This window comes from Sapajus apella, unplaced genomic scaffold (genome assembly GCF_009761245.1).
Source record: "Sapajus apella isolate SASKATOON/1434 unplaced genomic scaffold, GSC_monkey_1.0 scaffold58, whole genome shotgun sequence".
Taxonomy (NCBI): Eukaryota; Metazoa; Chordata; class Mammalia; order Primates; family Cebidae; genus Sapajus; species Sapajus apella.
The window spans coordinates 10,111,706-10,128,925 of record NW_022436998.1 but is presented as its reverse complement, the minus strand read 5'-3'; the positions used below and the strand labels follow the sequence as shown (position 1 = coordinate 10,128,925).

General features: G+C 37.0%; 1 protein-coding gene across 6 annotated transcripts in view; it reads right to left on the bottom strand.

Moving 5' to 3' along the window:
- PRKG1 (protein kinase cGMP-dependent 1) overlaps nucleotides 1-17,220 on the bottom strand; it is a 1,332,247-nt gene that overhangs the window by 41,520 nt on the left and 1,273,507 nt on the right. For 4 of the 6 annotated variants that reach the window (XM_032245676.1, XM_032245675.1, XM_032245677.1 and 1 more), the window contains one exon: nucleotides 5,758-5,854. In XM_032245676.1, the coding sequence (XP_032101567.1) occupies nucleotides 5,758-5,854 (97 nt within the window). Of the gene's footprint in view, nucleotides 1-5,757; nucleotides 5,855-5,955; nucleotides 6,045-8,781; nucleotides 8,786-17,220 lie in introns of those variants that run through there. The other 2 variants (XM_032245681.1, XM_032245680.1) reach the window with 2 other exon arrangements.

The window sequence follows — 17,220 nt, the reverse complement described above, 5'->3', positions numbered from 1 at the left end:
TATCTTACTTTATTTGCATATGCCAAAGTAGAGATACGCTTTACCACTTGCAATTTCTCCATCGGAACGGTAATGTGGTTATTTCAGCAGTTGCAGTATATTGCTACTACACCTACTGATGCTCAATTAGTGTTTATTAGATTGGATATTCATTAGTTATCTGAAGAACTTATTTTATGAGAAATGAATACTATTTATTACAGTTAATAAATTTGTCAGTTTTTATTGTTTTGAAGAATAAACATAAAATGAGAATTACATATTTAATAATAAACTAAGTAGGGTACTGCTAGAGAAGAGGCTGTGTTTAAATGAAGCACACTTCCTTTTTCAACCAGTATTGAGGTCCTTACTCACTTTAGTTATAGAGGACACAAGGCCTTAAGACAGTAGGGTTTCCCTAGGTGTCCAATATAGCATAAATCACCATGGGTACACATGGCAATGCTGCCCAAAGATCCCTACAGCTATTCTATTTCATTTCTGTGTGGCTTGGCAGTAGGAAGCTCTTGAAATGTTTTCATCTTACATGGGGTTTCCCTTTGGAGTTAGGTTCCTCACCTTTCACAATAAGACCCTGTTGACTGAGCAATGGGTTTATCACCTAATTTCTTGCTTAATCGTCTCTTAGTCTCTATTTTTTCTTTCAGTTGGTTTACATAGCACTCCAAGCCTGCTTCCTGTTTTTATAGCGCCAAGGCAGCTGGCAAAAATGCTGTGAGAGTAGTATGGATGTCATTATGAACAGACACACACCCTGTTAAACACACATTCTTGTCTTAGCATAAATTGGTTCTCACAACTACTACATTTCTCCTTCCTGGGCAATCCAGCCATCGGATTTAAAACTGAACTGCCACACAGAAGGAATGAGAGGTAACCTTTGTATTCTACTTGACAACCGCCAGGTCTTTATTATGCTCAATTGAGGTGCCGTGGGTTAAGAAGGCTGGAGAGAAACTAGATATGATTCAGCAGTTTGCACTGAAAACGATTTCCCATTGAGAGGTTAAGAGGTGGGGCTTCACAATTTAAAAGAGAAATGGATAAATAAAAGCAGACTACATCAGGTGCACAGAGGTTCAGCATGAGGGATACTGAAAATTATTTCCCATCTCTTCTCATGACAGATCAGAAAGTTAAGAGCTTTAGTGGTCTAGAGAAATTTAATAGAAGCTATCACTTAAGTCATTTGAAGACCTCTGTCTCTTACTTATATTGGAATAATGGTTGCACTGTCAGTTCTTGGCCTGGCAATGGAAAAGAAAAGAGTAAAATCATTTCATTCCCTTCCTTTTCTATGCATATAGCTGGAAGCAATATATAAAGAGAACTATTACTAGCACGTTTTAATAATTCCAACAATAACAACATTAATGACGTTTATTGAACTATGATGTTTGAGACACTATTTTGAGGGCTTTAACTCGTTTAATCTTCACGTTGTGAGGCACTTGCCCTATTATTATCATCATTTCAGAGACAAGAAAACCAAGCCTCACAAAGTTTTAAGTAAATGACTAAGCACACACAACAGGTAACATCTGAAGCCAGAAAGCCTAATTCTAGAGCTCTAGCTTTTAGCTACCACGTTATACTGTCGGATTTCTTTTCTCCACAGACATTTTGCCACTAAATAGGAGCAGAAAAAGGTTTAGAGGAAGTGGAGGCTCTGAAGACATAACAGAAAGAGAGGCACACAGCAGACAATTATTACATCTATTCTACAATTAGTTCTAATTCGGGTTCTTGAATTCCAGAATAATGTTTCTTAAAGCAAAGGTAGTAACACTTGTTTGATTTGGGGGTGGTTGTTGTTGATGGTGGTGGTAAGAATCTAAATATTTTTAAAAGCCAGAATGGTAGTAAAAGCTTCTAGTTAAAAAATCAGTAATTCTGGGCAATAACAATGCTCTTTCAATGATGAAATGGCTTTACTTAAACCACTTATATACATTATTCTTGTCTTCTTTCCTGTAAAAAGTGGATCATGCCTCATGTTCACCTCCCAGGGTAGCTATTAAGGGCCAGATTATACCATGAACATGAAAGCAATTTGAAGATTATAAATTCGGGTTCAAATGAAAGGTTATTTTATTAAAGAATATTAATTTATTGATAAACATTTGATTCTGCAATAGTTTCATCTTACTCTGTATATTCCATAATGCATCAGGTTATTTATGTTGATGCTTTAACTCTTCCTCTGCCTCAGAAATGCTATCTCCTGCAAGAAGTCACGTTCCTCCATGTACTAAGCTCCTGCTGATCATGCTTTGCTTATGAGTTATTAGTTTACATGATTGCCCTTCCCAGTAGACTGTGAGTCTCTAGAGGTAAGGACTATTCTATTTATTAATTTTTTATAGACAATTATAGAGCTTACTATACATATACATAATAACTGATATAGAAAGGATATAATCCAAAAAGACAGAGGTTATGTTTCTCTTATCTTTGTTCCTGTATTTTACCCAAGTATGGTGTGCTGGTATAAGAGACATTTAGATTGCTAAATAGATTAAATATCTAATATTTAAAGCACCAACTATATATTATTGGCATATTAAAAAATCAGTTTGTGTGTGACTTGTACAAATCTATTCCAAAAAGCAGGTGCCTTTCTCACAAGGACAAAAGTAGTGTAAATTGGGAATGTGACCATAAAGCAATGGGACTAATTTTCACTGGTAATTTGTAAAACCAACCTCCTTATTTTACAGTCATGCTTTGTAAATGAAGATGATTACCTAGATGTCTTACAGCATTGCATAGAGCTTTAATGAGTAAGTCATATATAAAAAGAGAGCTGAGTTCTTTTGCTGAAAGTGATACTATAAATGTAATGTGTTCTCCTAGAAGACATGCTATAAACAGACAGTAACTGAACACATTAGAAAGACCATTCTTAATGAACATAGGCAGAAAATATGGCATATGCCAGAAAACAGGAAAGCAGTCCGAATGACTGCCCAGAGGAAATGGTTGTGAACAAGACATATCTGATATTAAAGAAGTAAAAGTCAGTTATGCTAAGAGTATTTAGGAAGAGACTGAATAGCTTAAGACTGCAATTCCCAAGCATACAAGACCTTCACTGCAAGCTTCTGGACTGTTGACTGAACAAATATTTAAGTTTCTTATTATGTGGTGAAATTATATTCTCACCTCCAAAAATTGATAATAAACCATTTATAAATTCTCCTGTAAAAAAAATACTTCTGCATCTACATTTATCTAAATTGACATGAATGATAAAAATTAAGAAATGCTAAAAACTCTGTGAAGGTCATAGTACCTTCACACACAAACATAATCTGTATGTCAAACAGTGATAAGAAAACTACATTCTTAACTTCACTCTAACAGGAAATGAAGTTCAAAAGTTCAAATTTCTAAATTCTTCATACTCCACTGGAGGGTTTATAATTTTATTATCTTATTTCTGGGAAATTAAAAAAAAACACTACTTTAAAATTAGAGTACATTATCTTTAAAATTATAGTATTATCTTGAAATGTCATTTACCTGCTCAACATTACTGCTAAACTAAAACTCAAAGCATTATATACTTTGTATTAACATGTTGAGCACTGCATACATAAATATGAAATGAGTTTATATGAAGATTTTATTGCTTATATATTGCTTTAATAGCACTTCATAATATTGACAAGATTATCTTGCATGCATCATTCTCAGAGAGTGAAAACTTCTATAAGCACAAAAGAACTGGTCTCTGCCTATATCTTACTCCTAACTATGAATGGGGTAGGCGCCACTCTGATGGTACACCATTATCTTCATGGTGATTCATTACACTCCATGACAATAGTATGTACAATTACAGGCAAAGTGTTGAGGTCAAACTCCCAATTCTGGCATCATTAAATGTATGTAAAAGTTGAACAATCAGATAATACTTTAATACCCCAAAAGTAATATTATCAGGAAATTAATAAGTGGTAAGAATTGGGAAAATAAGGTATTAGTGATCACTTAAATGGCTGGTCCACACTGAATACTGAAGACAATACAGGCACTTTGATTGTCCTACACTGTGTTGTAGATGTGCAACACAACAAAACTGATGTGGCCTTGAAGGTTAAGGACTTGTGCCCCTTCCCCCGATGTACAAGTTGTACCCAATGATCCATTATGAATTTATCATTCATTAGTGACATCTAAAGTGTTTGCAAAGTGGACTGTATTTCCAACCTGAATTAATTCTTAGGGCTATGGTTTTCATTAGTCCATAAACATCTGTCTAAAAGAGTAAAATATAATATCTGTGAAAGGAAAACTAGGTAGACTATCTGGTATTTCTCTCAGGGTGGAGATTACATGAATATGTAGTTTATGTATAATGTTGTTAATGTATCTTTATTAGCTATACAGACGATTATAATTTGCCACAAAACCAAAGTTCTTAAAAAATAAATCCATGGCTACATTAATTGGCAGGGCTCAGAAAAGCAAGAGGTTGTCTGTTCAGAACCTTACTTGTATTTTTCCTCCCAGAACTGAAAATACTTGTATCGTCAAAGGCAGGCTATGGTATCTCCAACCAGTATTAAGGGAAGCTAATTCAGTGAGACATATGGCTCTAAAACCTTCTTATCTAATATTTAAGTAAATACCATCTTTCTACATGTTCAAGTCAGAAATTCTAACTGCAATACAAATAGACAAACATAAAAATAGTGCTGGGTCAATGGTCAATGTACTTTTAAGGAAGGGGATTTCTCCTGACCCCTGATGGCAACGGTAACTGTTTACTACACTGTACACAGTCTCCGGGAGTTCCTCACATACTGTACTGGTGTCTGATATCAGGGACTCCTCCATGTTCAGCAGAGAGGTGGAAATCAATCTGCATTCTCAGTTTGGGTTTATAGCCACACAGTCTTGAAATGTAGCAACTCAGTCATAAGAATACATTTTTTTTCTAATTATTGTGACAATGTCAGTTTTTTCATTTATATTTCAAACATGCAAAAGAGTATGTTTTCATGTTGTTTATATCACATTCTTGTAATGTGTTTAATGTATGAACTTAAAATATCTTCATCTTCATGACTATAAAGCTGTATGTATATATGTGTATATGTATTCATATACATACATACTGTGTATGTGAAATAAACTATATAAAATATTCAAACTGTACACTGTAAATAGGTATTTGCAACTACAGAATCACAGAATTACTACTATAACACCATTTACTTCATATATACATCTTCTATTTCCCTTTAAATGTATTTAAATTTACATTTAAATTATTGTAATTGTTGTTAGGGTACATAATTGTTAATAGGCACCACTCAAAACTAAGAAAATAAAGATTATAGAAAATTAGCTGGGTAAAAGCGCTTAATGACTCTTCTTTAAGTGTTTGTCTTATACTTAATATGAAGAGGTTTTCTAAAAAGCAATGTGTTATTTTTAGTTTATTGACTCCATAATGTAGCTGACTCTTCTTTAAGTAAATGTGTTTACCTTACACTTAATATAAAGGGGTTTTCTAAAAAGCAATGCATTATTTATTTAATTTTTAGTCTACTTACTCCATAATTTAGCCCACTTTGTTGCAAATTTTGACATGGCTGTCTGAAAGCATTTGGTACTGATTTAGGTACAATGGTAATTAATGATAAAAGAGAAAAAAAGAGAAAAGAAAGAAATCTTAATCTAGGGGAAAAACTTAAAAAGGAAGCAGAGGTGATCAAAAGCATGTAAAGACCAATCACCTACCAGTTCTACTCGTCCGAAACCTCCAACTCCAAGGGTGTCAATGATGTTGAAATCAGACAGCTTCAGATTGGCGAAGAAAGCAGCTTCAGCTTCATATCTGGATTTTTTGATGTGAAAAAATGGAAATTTCTTAGAGGTGCAAACACGAGTACTGCGTACATCTGTACCAGAATGACGTGATGGTGGAACAGGGTTTACCTGCTTACATTCCATCTTGCTTTTAGAGTTTGTGTTTTTTCACACTCATAATTTTTTGGTCCCAGTTGTGCAGAATAACATAAATTTGCACTTGTTTTTCAAAGCACTGTAGAAAAATAAAAAGTAACCTCTGCATGCCAGTCAAGTGACTGATAAATCCAGTTATCAAATGAAAGTTACATGGTGGTCTTTTTCTACGCGTCTTCTTGTGAACACCAATTGTTTGAGTTGCTCTTTTTTGGTTTTGTTTTAGATTTTTTGGTTTTGCTTGGTTTTGTTTTTGCCGTTCAGATTTTGGATGGCAGTTTCTCATTAGTTTCCCTTATTCACAGGCTGGCAGCACCTCCTATAAATATTTATTAAAAGCAGCAAGATCACGGAGGTCTCTGGAGCGAAATCACAGCCAGGTTTTATGAAAACAGATCCGATATGCTGAGAACTGATGTACAAGTGTCCGAAATGGATGATTTCGGAAGCAAAGTCACATTCCTAAAAAGTGTCTTCCCTTCATTTTTGTTTACCCACTGACTTGTAGCCAAAACTGTCAGCTAGCCGTCTCAGTGTCTATGTTTGCAAGTTTCTTATATAAGTGGTGTGGAGAAGCATGGACTGCTATTCCAAAAGTCTAACTATGCACAGATGCAAACCTCACATATGCAAGTGGCTGAAATAAGCTTCTCCTAATGAGACAAGTGAATATGAGCTGCTTAAAATACATCCTTGTCAAAGGCCCTGCTATTTTTAGAAAGGACAGGAAGGCATAAAGATGAAGATGATCTGCCCACTCACTAACGTCAGGTCAGGGAGTAATTCAGCTGTTTCAAAAATAAAGTATTTGAATAGCTATGCATAACCCATGACTTACATCCCAGCAACACCTGATTCAGTATATACTATAGATAGAAATGATGAATGCACTTGAGGTAATGATACTAACACAGCCTGCTTATGTCTACTTTTGCATAGAATCAGCCATGGGTATGTTTAACATGAAGCTGTATAACATCTTAGCTAATTCCATTAAAATCAAACACAAATTTAGACTCTCCACTTGGGGGAGAAAGTGGAGGGCCTGTTGTGAAACAGTTTTCTAGGTGAGCTTTCTGCATTCTTCAATTTACAACCATGTTTCTAGTTTTTTAACAAGTCAATTGTTGACAGGCTTCTCAGAGGGTAAAAACAACATTATTTTCCATTATTGGCTGATTATGTGAAATCGACTGCCTCCAAAAAACCTTTAAAAACAAGGCTGCCAGTCCATCCTAATGGTATTTGTAGACTTCCGTCATTAACTACACACTCAAGAGATCAACATAGTGATCCAGGAGATGGTTTACTAGAATGGAACATAAGCAGCAAATGCGCATTTCTAGCATTCCAGCTGGCTTGCTACTTTTGGAAAATTAAAACTCCATCCCATTGAAAGGGTTAGTGGCAGAGTTGACTCCAACAGGTGCTGAAGAAAGACATCTGTTGAAATCAGACAGACCCTCTGACTATTTGTATGTGGTCAAGCATTTCCTGGCCTCCTGGATAATTAAATCCTTAATGAGATCGTTGTTGAATAATAATCCATGTGTTCATTGGATTTAGAAATCTCAGGTACAAAAAGGGTGAACTTTTTTTTTTTTTTTTTTTGAGACAGAGTCTTGCTGTATCACCCAGGCTGAGGCTGGAATGCAGTGGTGCAATGCAATCTTGGCTCACTGCAACCTCCACCTCCCAAGCTATTCTCGTGCCTCAGCCTCCCAAGTAACTGAGATTACACACTTGCACCACTAAGTCCAGCTAACAAACAGGGTGGACTCTTTCAGACTATTTTGATACCATTTCATTTATTCAAAGTATGGTATTATTATTTGTAATCCTTGAAGGCACCCCCAAAATTCTTATTTTGGGAATTTGTGAAATTAGTCTGGAAGTACCCACAAATGAGTGGAGGGATTCTAGCCTTTTGTCACACATTAGAGCTACCCGAGCATCTTTTAAAAATAATTAAATTAAGCCTTGCCACAGACCAAGTGAATCAGAAATTTCTGGAGGTGCTACCCAGGTGATTGTGATGCAGAATAAGAGTTAAAACCTATAGTTCTATACCTTCTGAAAGCCTCAGGAAGTTCCATAAGTCATACAAGTTTTTTTTAGGTGTATTAAAATGGCCCAGGAGATAAGTAGCTTCCCAGTGAGTCTAGGGATGAGACATTCTGGCAAGAGGGTTGGAGGCTTTTATACCTTGGTCTTGGGCCCTGCTCTGCTGGTCCTAGAGCAATAGGAATAAACAATAGTTCTGAAATAGCCAACACAGCTTAGAAAGGAGAAGGAGAGGGAGGGCGGAGGGGGAGCAGAGGAGAAGGAGGGGGAGGGAGAGTAGAGGAGAGGGAGAGGGAGAGGGAGAGGGAACAGAGGAGAGAAAGCAGAGGAGAGGAGAGGAAAGGAAAGGGGGAAAGAAAAAGGAAAGGGATGGAAAGGAAAGGAAGAAAAGGAAAGAAAAGAAGAGAAAGAAGAAAGGCAACATTGCTAACAAAAGGTAGATAAAGGGTGCAAAAGTTATGAGGCAGTTACATCATGTTTGCATAACTACAGCAAAGATCTCTTGACTTTATTTATAGCTAATTATCTGGCTAATTACTGATAGCGTTTAATTAATAGGATGGGCATATTAAATTTCATCTTAACTGGTGGAAATTTGCTCTTTAACCAACAAAATCCACTTAAATATATACTTCCCTATATACCAGAAGTACCAACTGCAGTTTAACAAAATATTCCACGTTTTAATGAAAAGATATTGGTAACACTGTAATTACAATTAGCCTTTGCTAATACTTTGCTAATATTACTAGGTGAATTTTAAAAACACTATCTAGTTGTCTGATTTTATCTTATTGGCAAGATACATTTTGAAGGGGTCTTTGAATAATTGTCCTCTTTATCCTCAATTCTGTTTGTATTTGTTTCAGATCCTGATTTTGGGGAAAGTCAAATAATATAGAAATGTAACCATAGCTGTCTCTCTTTTCCACTCAAAAATGCTAGCTCTCTTTTCCACTCAAAAATGCTAGTTTGCTTAATATTTTATATGCATTTATTTTTCTTATTGGATTATTTTTAGAGACAACAGTCACATCTTCACAGAGACTCTGCACACGCTTTCACTTTTTGAATTAATAGTTGTTTTAACATGAAAATCACTGCATAATGAACCTTTCTAAAGAGGCTAAGCTACGGACGAGTTATATTTTTCAGGTATTTAGCTGTTTCTGCTCATAACTGGGAGGGACATTTGCATTCTTTTTCTTTACTAGAGAATTATTTGAAGAGAATTTGAATCAATTATGTTCTGTTTTTTTTAGAATTGATAAAAGTTTAAGTGGGGAAGACAGCTAAATAAATGGTTAAGTAACAGTCATTTACTGTTATTTTATTAAACAACTTTCTTTTGCTTGAAGAGATAAATGTGCAACCCAAAGTTTCTATCTAACTTATTACTATGGGATACTGGGTCTGAGGAATTAGGCCCAGCTTCATGCAATTCTAAAATCCATTTGTGCAACAGTGTTTACAGGAGGACAGTTGTCAAATGCTAGCAGAAATACATTTTAGTCAGAAATGCAGTTCCTGATGTTTGGTTGCTTAAAATATGAAACAGTATATAGTATATTTTCTAATCATTCTTTATTTAGTTTGAGACAATGATTTTTAAAAAAATTATTATTTTTAATTATTATTATTATTTTAGTATAGGGTGAAAGCTGTGGATCCTCTTCCTAGAAAAGTGCAAAGACTGACATATCTGTTGTTCTTACACCTCTAGGGAGCTTATAAAGCCCTAAAATAGATTAGCAACACTCAGTATAACTATACAAGATAATAAGTGTGTTGCATCAAGATGGCCAAGGTAATACATCACTTCTCAAACATATCTGATAATAAAGAGATTCGCCTGGGGCTATGGTGATTAGAAACCACAGACAATAGCTAATTCTTAAAGAAGACTCTTTAAATCATGAAATATTGAACTTTTAACAACTAAGGAGTAACAAAGTTTCCTTGATTTTCACCTTTTCATTTCTGTGTATACACCAAAGGAGGTGCCAAAAACAATAAAAATGTAAAGTCACAGGTATAAAAATGAGATCAACATACATAGGTATAATTTAGAAACAGGAAAACAATAGTAGAATAATCTCAATCTCTTCCTCCCCTCCCCCATCTCTCTCTCTAAAACCACTGTGTGCACAGTATCATATTCACATTTCTTTGGAAAATAGATAATAGTCATTAGTTATTATATTTCCATTTCTTCCAATATTACCAGTCTCCACAAAACCAAGGAATAATACTCAAGTGTCCCTTATTATTCACCACAATTTTTTTCCATTCTTGACGTAATACCCATGACTCAATTCTGTCATTTTAAATTAACAGAATTGGATGCTACATCTTATGACTGACCATTATTATTAAGAACTAAACATCTCTTCCTATGTATTAGAAACCAAATATAGTGTTTCAACCCAGGACAAAATTTGTGAAACTTAAAATTTTACATTCACCTTGCTGTTCCAATAACGGAAATAACTCAGCATTATTTTACAAAGCAGACAATATTGTGTACCGTTTAAAAGTAAAGGCCACATACAAAAGGAACATAACTATAGCTCCCGATGGGTAATTCAGACCCAATAGAACAAAAGGCAAATGTAGCCCTATTAGCTTTAGCTCAGCTCATCCATAATCCAAATGAGCTACAGGAGTCTACTGTAAGTGTCTCCAAATAACGACAACAGCAACAACAAAAACAAATAAGGTGCTGACATCCACTAATCCACACGCAAACCAGCCAATCAGTTAGCCTGGCTTTGCCTTGACTCATCTACTTTTGGGTATACTTTCATTTCCTGTTGAGTTTAGATTGATCAATTCTTAGGGAAAACTATGAAAATAAAATGTTTTTGTAAACAAACATGGACACTCATGTATGAATGAGTTCATTTCTTATTCCATGACTGTAGTAGGTAAGATGAGATTAAATAAGACCATTAATGTCTACTCTGGATTTTAAAATGCTACAAGAGAGTATCTTGGCTTACAGATAAAAGCTCATGACTTGTGTTTCTGGTTCTGCTAGTGACTTTGTTCTTCCAGCTCCTGATTTCTTCAATGTCTTGGCCTTTCTGGGAATAATGTTAAATATATGCTTATGTAATAAGTATAAATTTAGTAGATAAATCAAGTCAGAATCTCAGCTTACTTAAATGTTCAGGTACATGCCCAGAAATACTCTTTCCCTTTTTAGGTAACCAAAGAGCACTGCAATCTATAAATAATTATCTACAGAAATAGTTAAAAAGGGAGTAAGAACATTGACAAAGTGAGCCTTAAGCCCAAAATATACAGAGCTGGTCTGTGATACATCCAAGATATAATGCTCACCAGGTACTGAATAAGCATTTAATTTGGATTTTATGTGATAATTGTTCTTGATTTAATTAATTTGGATTTTATGTGATAATTGTTCTTGATTTAATAAAGCTTAAGTATATGAACTAATTTGTAAGTCTGGAGAAGTAAATAAAAATTCAGTCAGAAGTATACCTATATAGAGAGAAAGTAGCATTGACAACTGGACCAATGAAACAGATTTTCATGTTTAAAAAGGAAAATGTGATTTGGGCTGAAACTACAGGGTCTGTTGTCTCATTGTGCAACTTTAACTTTGTGTATGTGGAAAGTGTGTTAGGACATATATGTCCTTATTCCCTCAATTTTCAAATGCTTGAAATTAAATAAGCTTAGACACTAAAATAAAAATAGGTAAACTCTATAATCAAGTCATCAATCATTCTTATTAATTGCTATATAAGGAGTCTTATTGACAACTAAACTTTGCAGAATCTTTAATTTCATTAGAAAATAAAAAGAACTATCTTAGAGTTTGCTTGTATGGGAAGCTATTTTCTGCTAAATCATGTTCTCAAAATAAAAAAATTTTCTAAAGTACCTATTACTATAAAGTTTTAAAAAATCACTTTAAAGAAGAAAAATTCTAAAATTCTAAGCAAAAAGGGACAATTTCTACTTGTTGTACAGCATCTAGGTGTAATCACTATACTTTTAGCAGTAGAAGGAATAAAGAACTAAAAAGTTGGGGATCGGAGGAAGATGGCCGACTAGGAACAGCTCAGGATTGCAGCTCCCAGTGAAAGTGCAGAGGGTGAGTGGATGCCGCATTTCCAGATGCATTTTTATTGCCCACAGACCAGGAGATTCCCAGGCGGAGGGGCCCCAGGGGTCACCAGCGCAGCTGTTTCGGCTGGCGTGGCTGTTTCGGCCGGCTCGGCTGTTTCAGCCCGCAGGGCTGCTTTGCCTGCGCCCTGGTGTGGCGGTTCTCCGTACAAAAGACACTGGTCCGGGTGCCCTCTTGGCTGGCGATTGGAGCCCTGAGACGGCAGAGTCGCCCATTCATCTGAAATAGCGAGCCAGGCCAGGATATTCCTAGGCAAAAAAAACGCCAGGAATCTCAGCGCCGCTGTTTCAGCCGGCTCAGTGACTCGCGGCAGGGGAGATACTGGCGCCTTTTCAACAGGCGACTGGAACACTGGGAGAGAGTTGACCGTTCAACAACAACAACAAAAAAAGACTATGATTCAGGGAGTCAGGTGATAAGGCTCTGTTGGTCCCACCCCCACCCCATCTCCACACACACACACACACACAAAACAGTAATTGAAAATGCTCTGGGTTGAGAGTTTCACAGCAAGCACAGCTGAAGCTGGGATGGTCCGGCTCTGTGGGGGAGGGGTGTCCACCATTACTGAGACACTCCACCACTATAGAGGCAGTCTGACCATGGCTGAGGCAGCCCACCATTGCTGAGGCAACCTGTCATTGCCAAGGCAACCTGCCACTACAGAGAGAATCCACCGTAACAGAGGCGGGCCACCATTGCCAAGGCAGTTCTAACTACACCCATATAAACAGGACTGCAGGGAAGATCACACTGCAGCTGAGCGGAGCCCGTAGCAGCTCAGCAAAGCCTCTGCAGGCAGACAGTGACTAGGCTGCCTCCACACTGGGCAGAGCAGCCCTGAAAGAAAAAAAAAGGCAGCAGCACAATGGAAACTCATAAATAAAGCCATAACTCCCTGGGACAGAGCACCTGGAAAAAAAAAAAAAAGGGGGGACTTTATGAGTTCTGCTGCAGCAGACCTAAACGTACCTGCTCAGCAACTCTGAATGAACAACGGAGCTCACAGCTCAGGACTTGAACTCCAATAAAGGACAGACTGTCTCCTCAAGCAGCTCCCTGACCCCCGTATATCCAAACAGTCACTTCATAAAGGAGAGAACAGACTGACATTTGGCGGGCATCCTTCTGGGACAAAGATAGCAGAAGAGGAAACTGGTAGCAACCCTTACTGTTCTGCAGCTGCTGCAGGTGATCCCCAGGCAAGCAGAGCCTGGAGTGGACCTCAGCAGTCCTACAGCAGAGGGGCCAGACTGTTAGAAGGAAAGCTAAGAAAAAGAAGTAACTTCAGCATCCACAAACTGGAAGTTCACTCAGAGATCCAATCTGAAAGTCAGTAACTACAAAGACAACAGGTGAATAAACCCACAAAGATGGGAAGAAACCAGCACAAAAAGGATGAAAACACCCGAAACCAGAACACCTCTCCTCCTATAAGGGATCACAACTGCTTACCAGCAAGGGATCAAAGCTGGACGGAGAAGGGGTGTGATGAAATGACAGAATCAGACTTCAGAAGGTGGGTAATAAGAAACTACAGTGAACTAAAAGAACATGTTCTAACCCAATGCAAAGAAACTAAGAACCTTGAAAAAAGATTTGACGAAATGCTAATGAGAATGGACAACTTAGAAAGGAATATGAGTGAATTGATGGAGCTGAAAAACGCAACACGAGAACTTCACGAAGCATGCACAAGTTTCAACAGCCGAATTGACCAAGCAGAAGAAAGGATATCAGAGGTCGAAGATCAACTCACTGAAATAAAACGAGAAGGCAAGATTAGAGAAAAAAGGGTAAAAAGGAAGGAATAAAGTCTCCAAGAAATGTGGGACTGTGTGAAAAGGCCTAATCTACGTTTGATATGTGTACCTGAATGTGACGAAGAGAATGAATCCAAGCTGGAAAATACTCTTCAGGATACTATCCAGGAAAGCTTCCCCAACCTAGCAAGGCAGGCCAATATTCAAGTCCAGGAAATACAGAGAACACCACAAAGATATTCCTCAGGAAGAGCAACCCCAAGGCACATAATCGTCAGATTCACCAGGGTTGAAATGAAGGAGAAAATGCTTAAGGCAGCTAGAGAGAAAGGTCGGGTTACCCACAAAGGGAAGCCCATCAGACTCACAGCAGATCTCTCAGCAGAAACCCTACAAGCCAGAAGAGAGTGGGGGCCAATATTCAACATCCTTAAAGAAAAGAACTTTCAACCCAGAATCTCCTATAGAGCCAAACTAAGCTTTATAAGTGAAGGAAAAATAAAACCTTTTGTGAACAAGCAAGTACTCAGAGATTTCATCACCAACAGACCTGCTTAACAAGAGCTCCTGAAAGAGGCTCTACACATATAAAGGAACAGCCAGTACCAGCCACTCCAAAAACATATTAAATGGTAAAGAGCATCAACAAAATCAAGAATCAGCATCAACTAACGAACAAAACAACCAGCTAGCATCAAAATGGCAGTATCAAATTCACACTAAACAATATTATACCTAAATGTAAATGGACTAAATGCCTCAATCAAAAGACACAGACTGGCAAATTGGATAAAAAGCCAAAACCCATCAGTGTGCTGTATCCAGGAAGCCTATCTCACATGCAAGGATACACAAAGGCTCAAAATAAAGGGATGAAGGAAGATTTATCAAACAAATGGAGAGCAAAAAAAAAGCAGGAGTTGCAATTCTCATCTCTGATAAATTAGACTTCAAAGCAATAAAGATCAAAAGAGACAAAGAAGGACATTACATAATGGTAAAAGGATCAATGCAACATGAAGAGCTAACGATCCTAAATATATATGCACCCAATACAGGAGCACCCAGGTACGTAAAACAAGTTCTTAATGACTTACAAAGAGACTTAGACTCCCACACAATAATAGTGGGAGACTTTAACACCCCATTGTCAATATTAGACATATCAACCAGACAGAAAATTAACAAGGATATCCAGGACCTGAACTCAGACCTGGAACAAGCAAACCTAATAAACATTTACAGAACTCTCCACCCCAAATCCACAGAATATACATTCTTCTCAGCACCACACCATACCTACTCTAAAATTGACCACATAATTGGAAATAAATCACTCCTCAGCAAATGCAAAAGAACAGAAATCATAACAAACAGTCTCTCAGACCACAGTGCAATCGAGTTAGAACTCAGAATGCAGAAACTAACTCAGAACCGAACAGCTTCATGGAAACTGAACAACTGGCTCTTGAATGTTGACTGGATAAACAATGAAATGAAGGCAGAAATAAAGATGTTCTTCGAAACCAACAAGAACAAAGACACAACATATCAGAATCTCTGGGAGACATTTAAAGCAGTATCTAGAGGAAAATATATAGCAATAAGTGCCCATATGAGAAGCAAGGAGAGATCTAAAATTGAAACCCTAGCAACAAAATTGAAAGAGCTAGAGGAGCAAGATCAAAAAAACTCAAAACTTAGCAGAAGGCAAGAAATAACTAAGATCAGAGAAGAACTGAACGAGATAGAGACACAAAAAACCCTTCAAAAAAATCAATAAATCCAGGAGCTGGTTTTTTGAAAAGATCGACAAAATAGACAGACCACAAGCCAGATTAATAAAAAAGAAAAGAGAGAATAACGAAATTGATGCAATAAAAAATGATAAAGGGTATATCACCACAGATTCCACAGAAATTCAAACCATCATCAGAGATTATTACAAACAACTCTATGTACATAAACTAGTAAACCTGGAAGAAATGGATAAATTCCTGGACACTTGCCTCCTCCCAAGCCTAAACCAGGAAGAATTTGAAACCCTGAATAGACCAATAACAAGGTCTGAAGTTGAGGCAGCAATTAAGAGCCTACCACTCAAAAAAAGCCCAGGTCCAGATGGGTTCACAGCCGAATTCTACCAGACATACAAAGAGGAGCTGGTACCATTCCTTCTGAAACTATTCCAAATAATCCAAAAAGAGGGAATCCTTCCCAAATCATTTTATGAGACAAACATCATCCTGATTCCAAAACCCGGCAGAGACTCAACAAGAAAAGAAAACTTCAGGCCAACATCCATGATGAACATAGATGCAAAAATATTCTATAAAATACTGGCAAGCCGATTGCAACAGCACATCAAAAAGCTTATCCACCATTATCAGGTAGGCTTCATCCCAGGGATGCAAGGCTGGTTCAACATACGCAAGTCTATAAATGTAATTCACCACATAAACAGAACCAAAGACAAAAACCACGATTATCTCAATTGATGCAGAGAAGGCCTTTGACAAAATTCAACAGCCCTTTATGCTAAAAACCCTCAATAAACTAGGTATTGATGGAACGTATCTCAAAATAATAAAAGCTATTTATGACAAACCAACAGCCAATATCATACTGAGTGGGCAAAAACTGGAAGCATTCCCTTTGAAATCTGGCACTAGACAAGGGTGCCCTCTCTTCCCACTCCTATTCAATATAGTACTGGAAGTTCTAGCCAGAGCAATCAGGCAAGAAAAAGAAATAAGGGGTATTCAAATAGGAAAGGAGGAAGTCAAATTGTCTCTATTTGCAGACGACATGATTGTATATCTAGAAGACCCCATCATCTCAGGTCAAAATCTCCTGAAACTGATAAGCAACTTCAGCAAAGTTTCAGGATACAAAATCAATGTGCAAAAATCACAAGCATTCCTATACATCAATAACAAACTTAAAAAGAGCCAAATCAAGAATGAACTGCCATTCACAATTGCTACAAAGAGAATAAAATACCTAGGAAAACAACTAACAAGGAACATAAAGGACCTCTTCAAGGAGAACTACAAACCACTGCTCAACAAAATATGAGAGGACAAAAACAGATGGAGAAACATTCCATGTTCATGGTTAGGAAGAGTCAATATCATGAAAATGGCCATACTGCCCAAAGTAATTTACAGATTCAATGCTATCCCCATCAAACTACCAATGACCTTCTTCACAGAACTGGAAAAAAACACCTTAAACTTCATATGGAAGCAA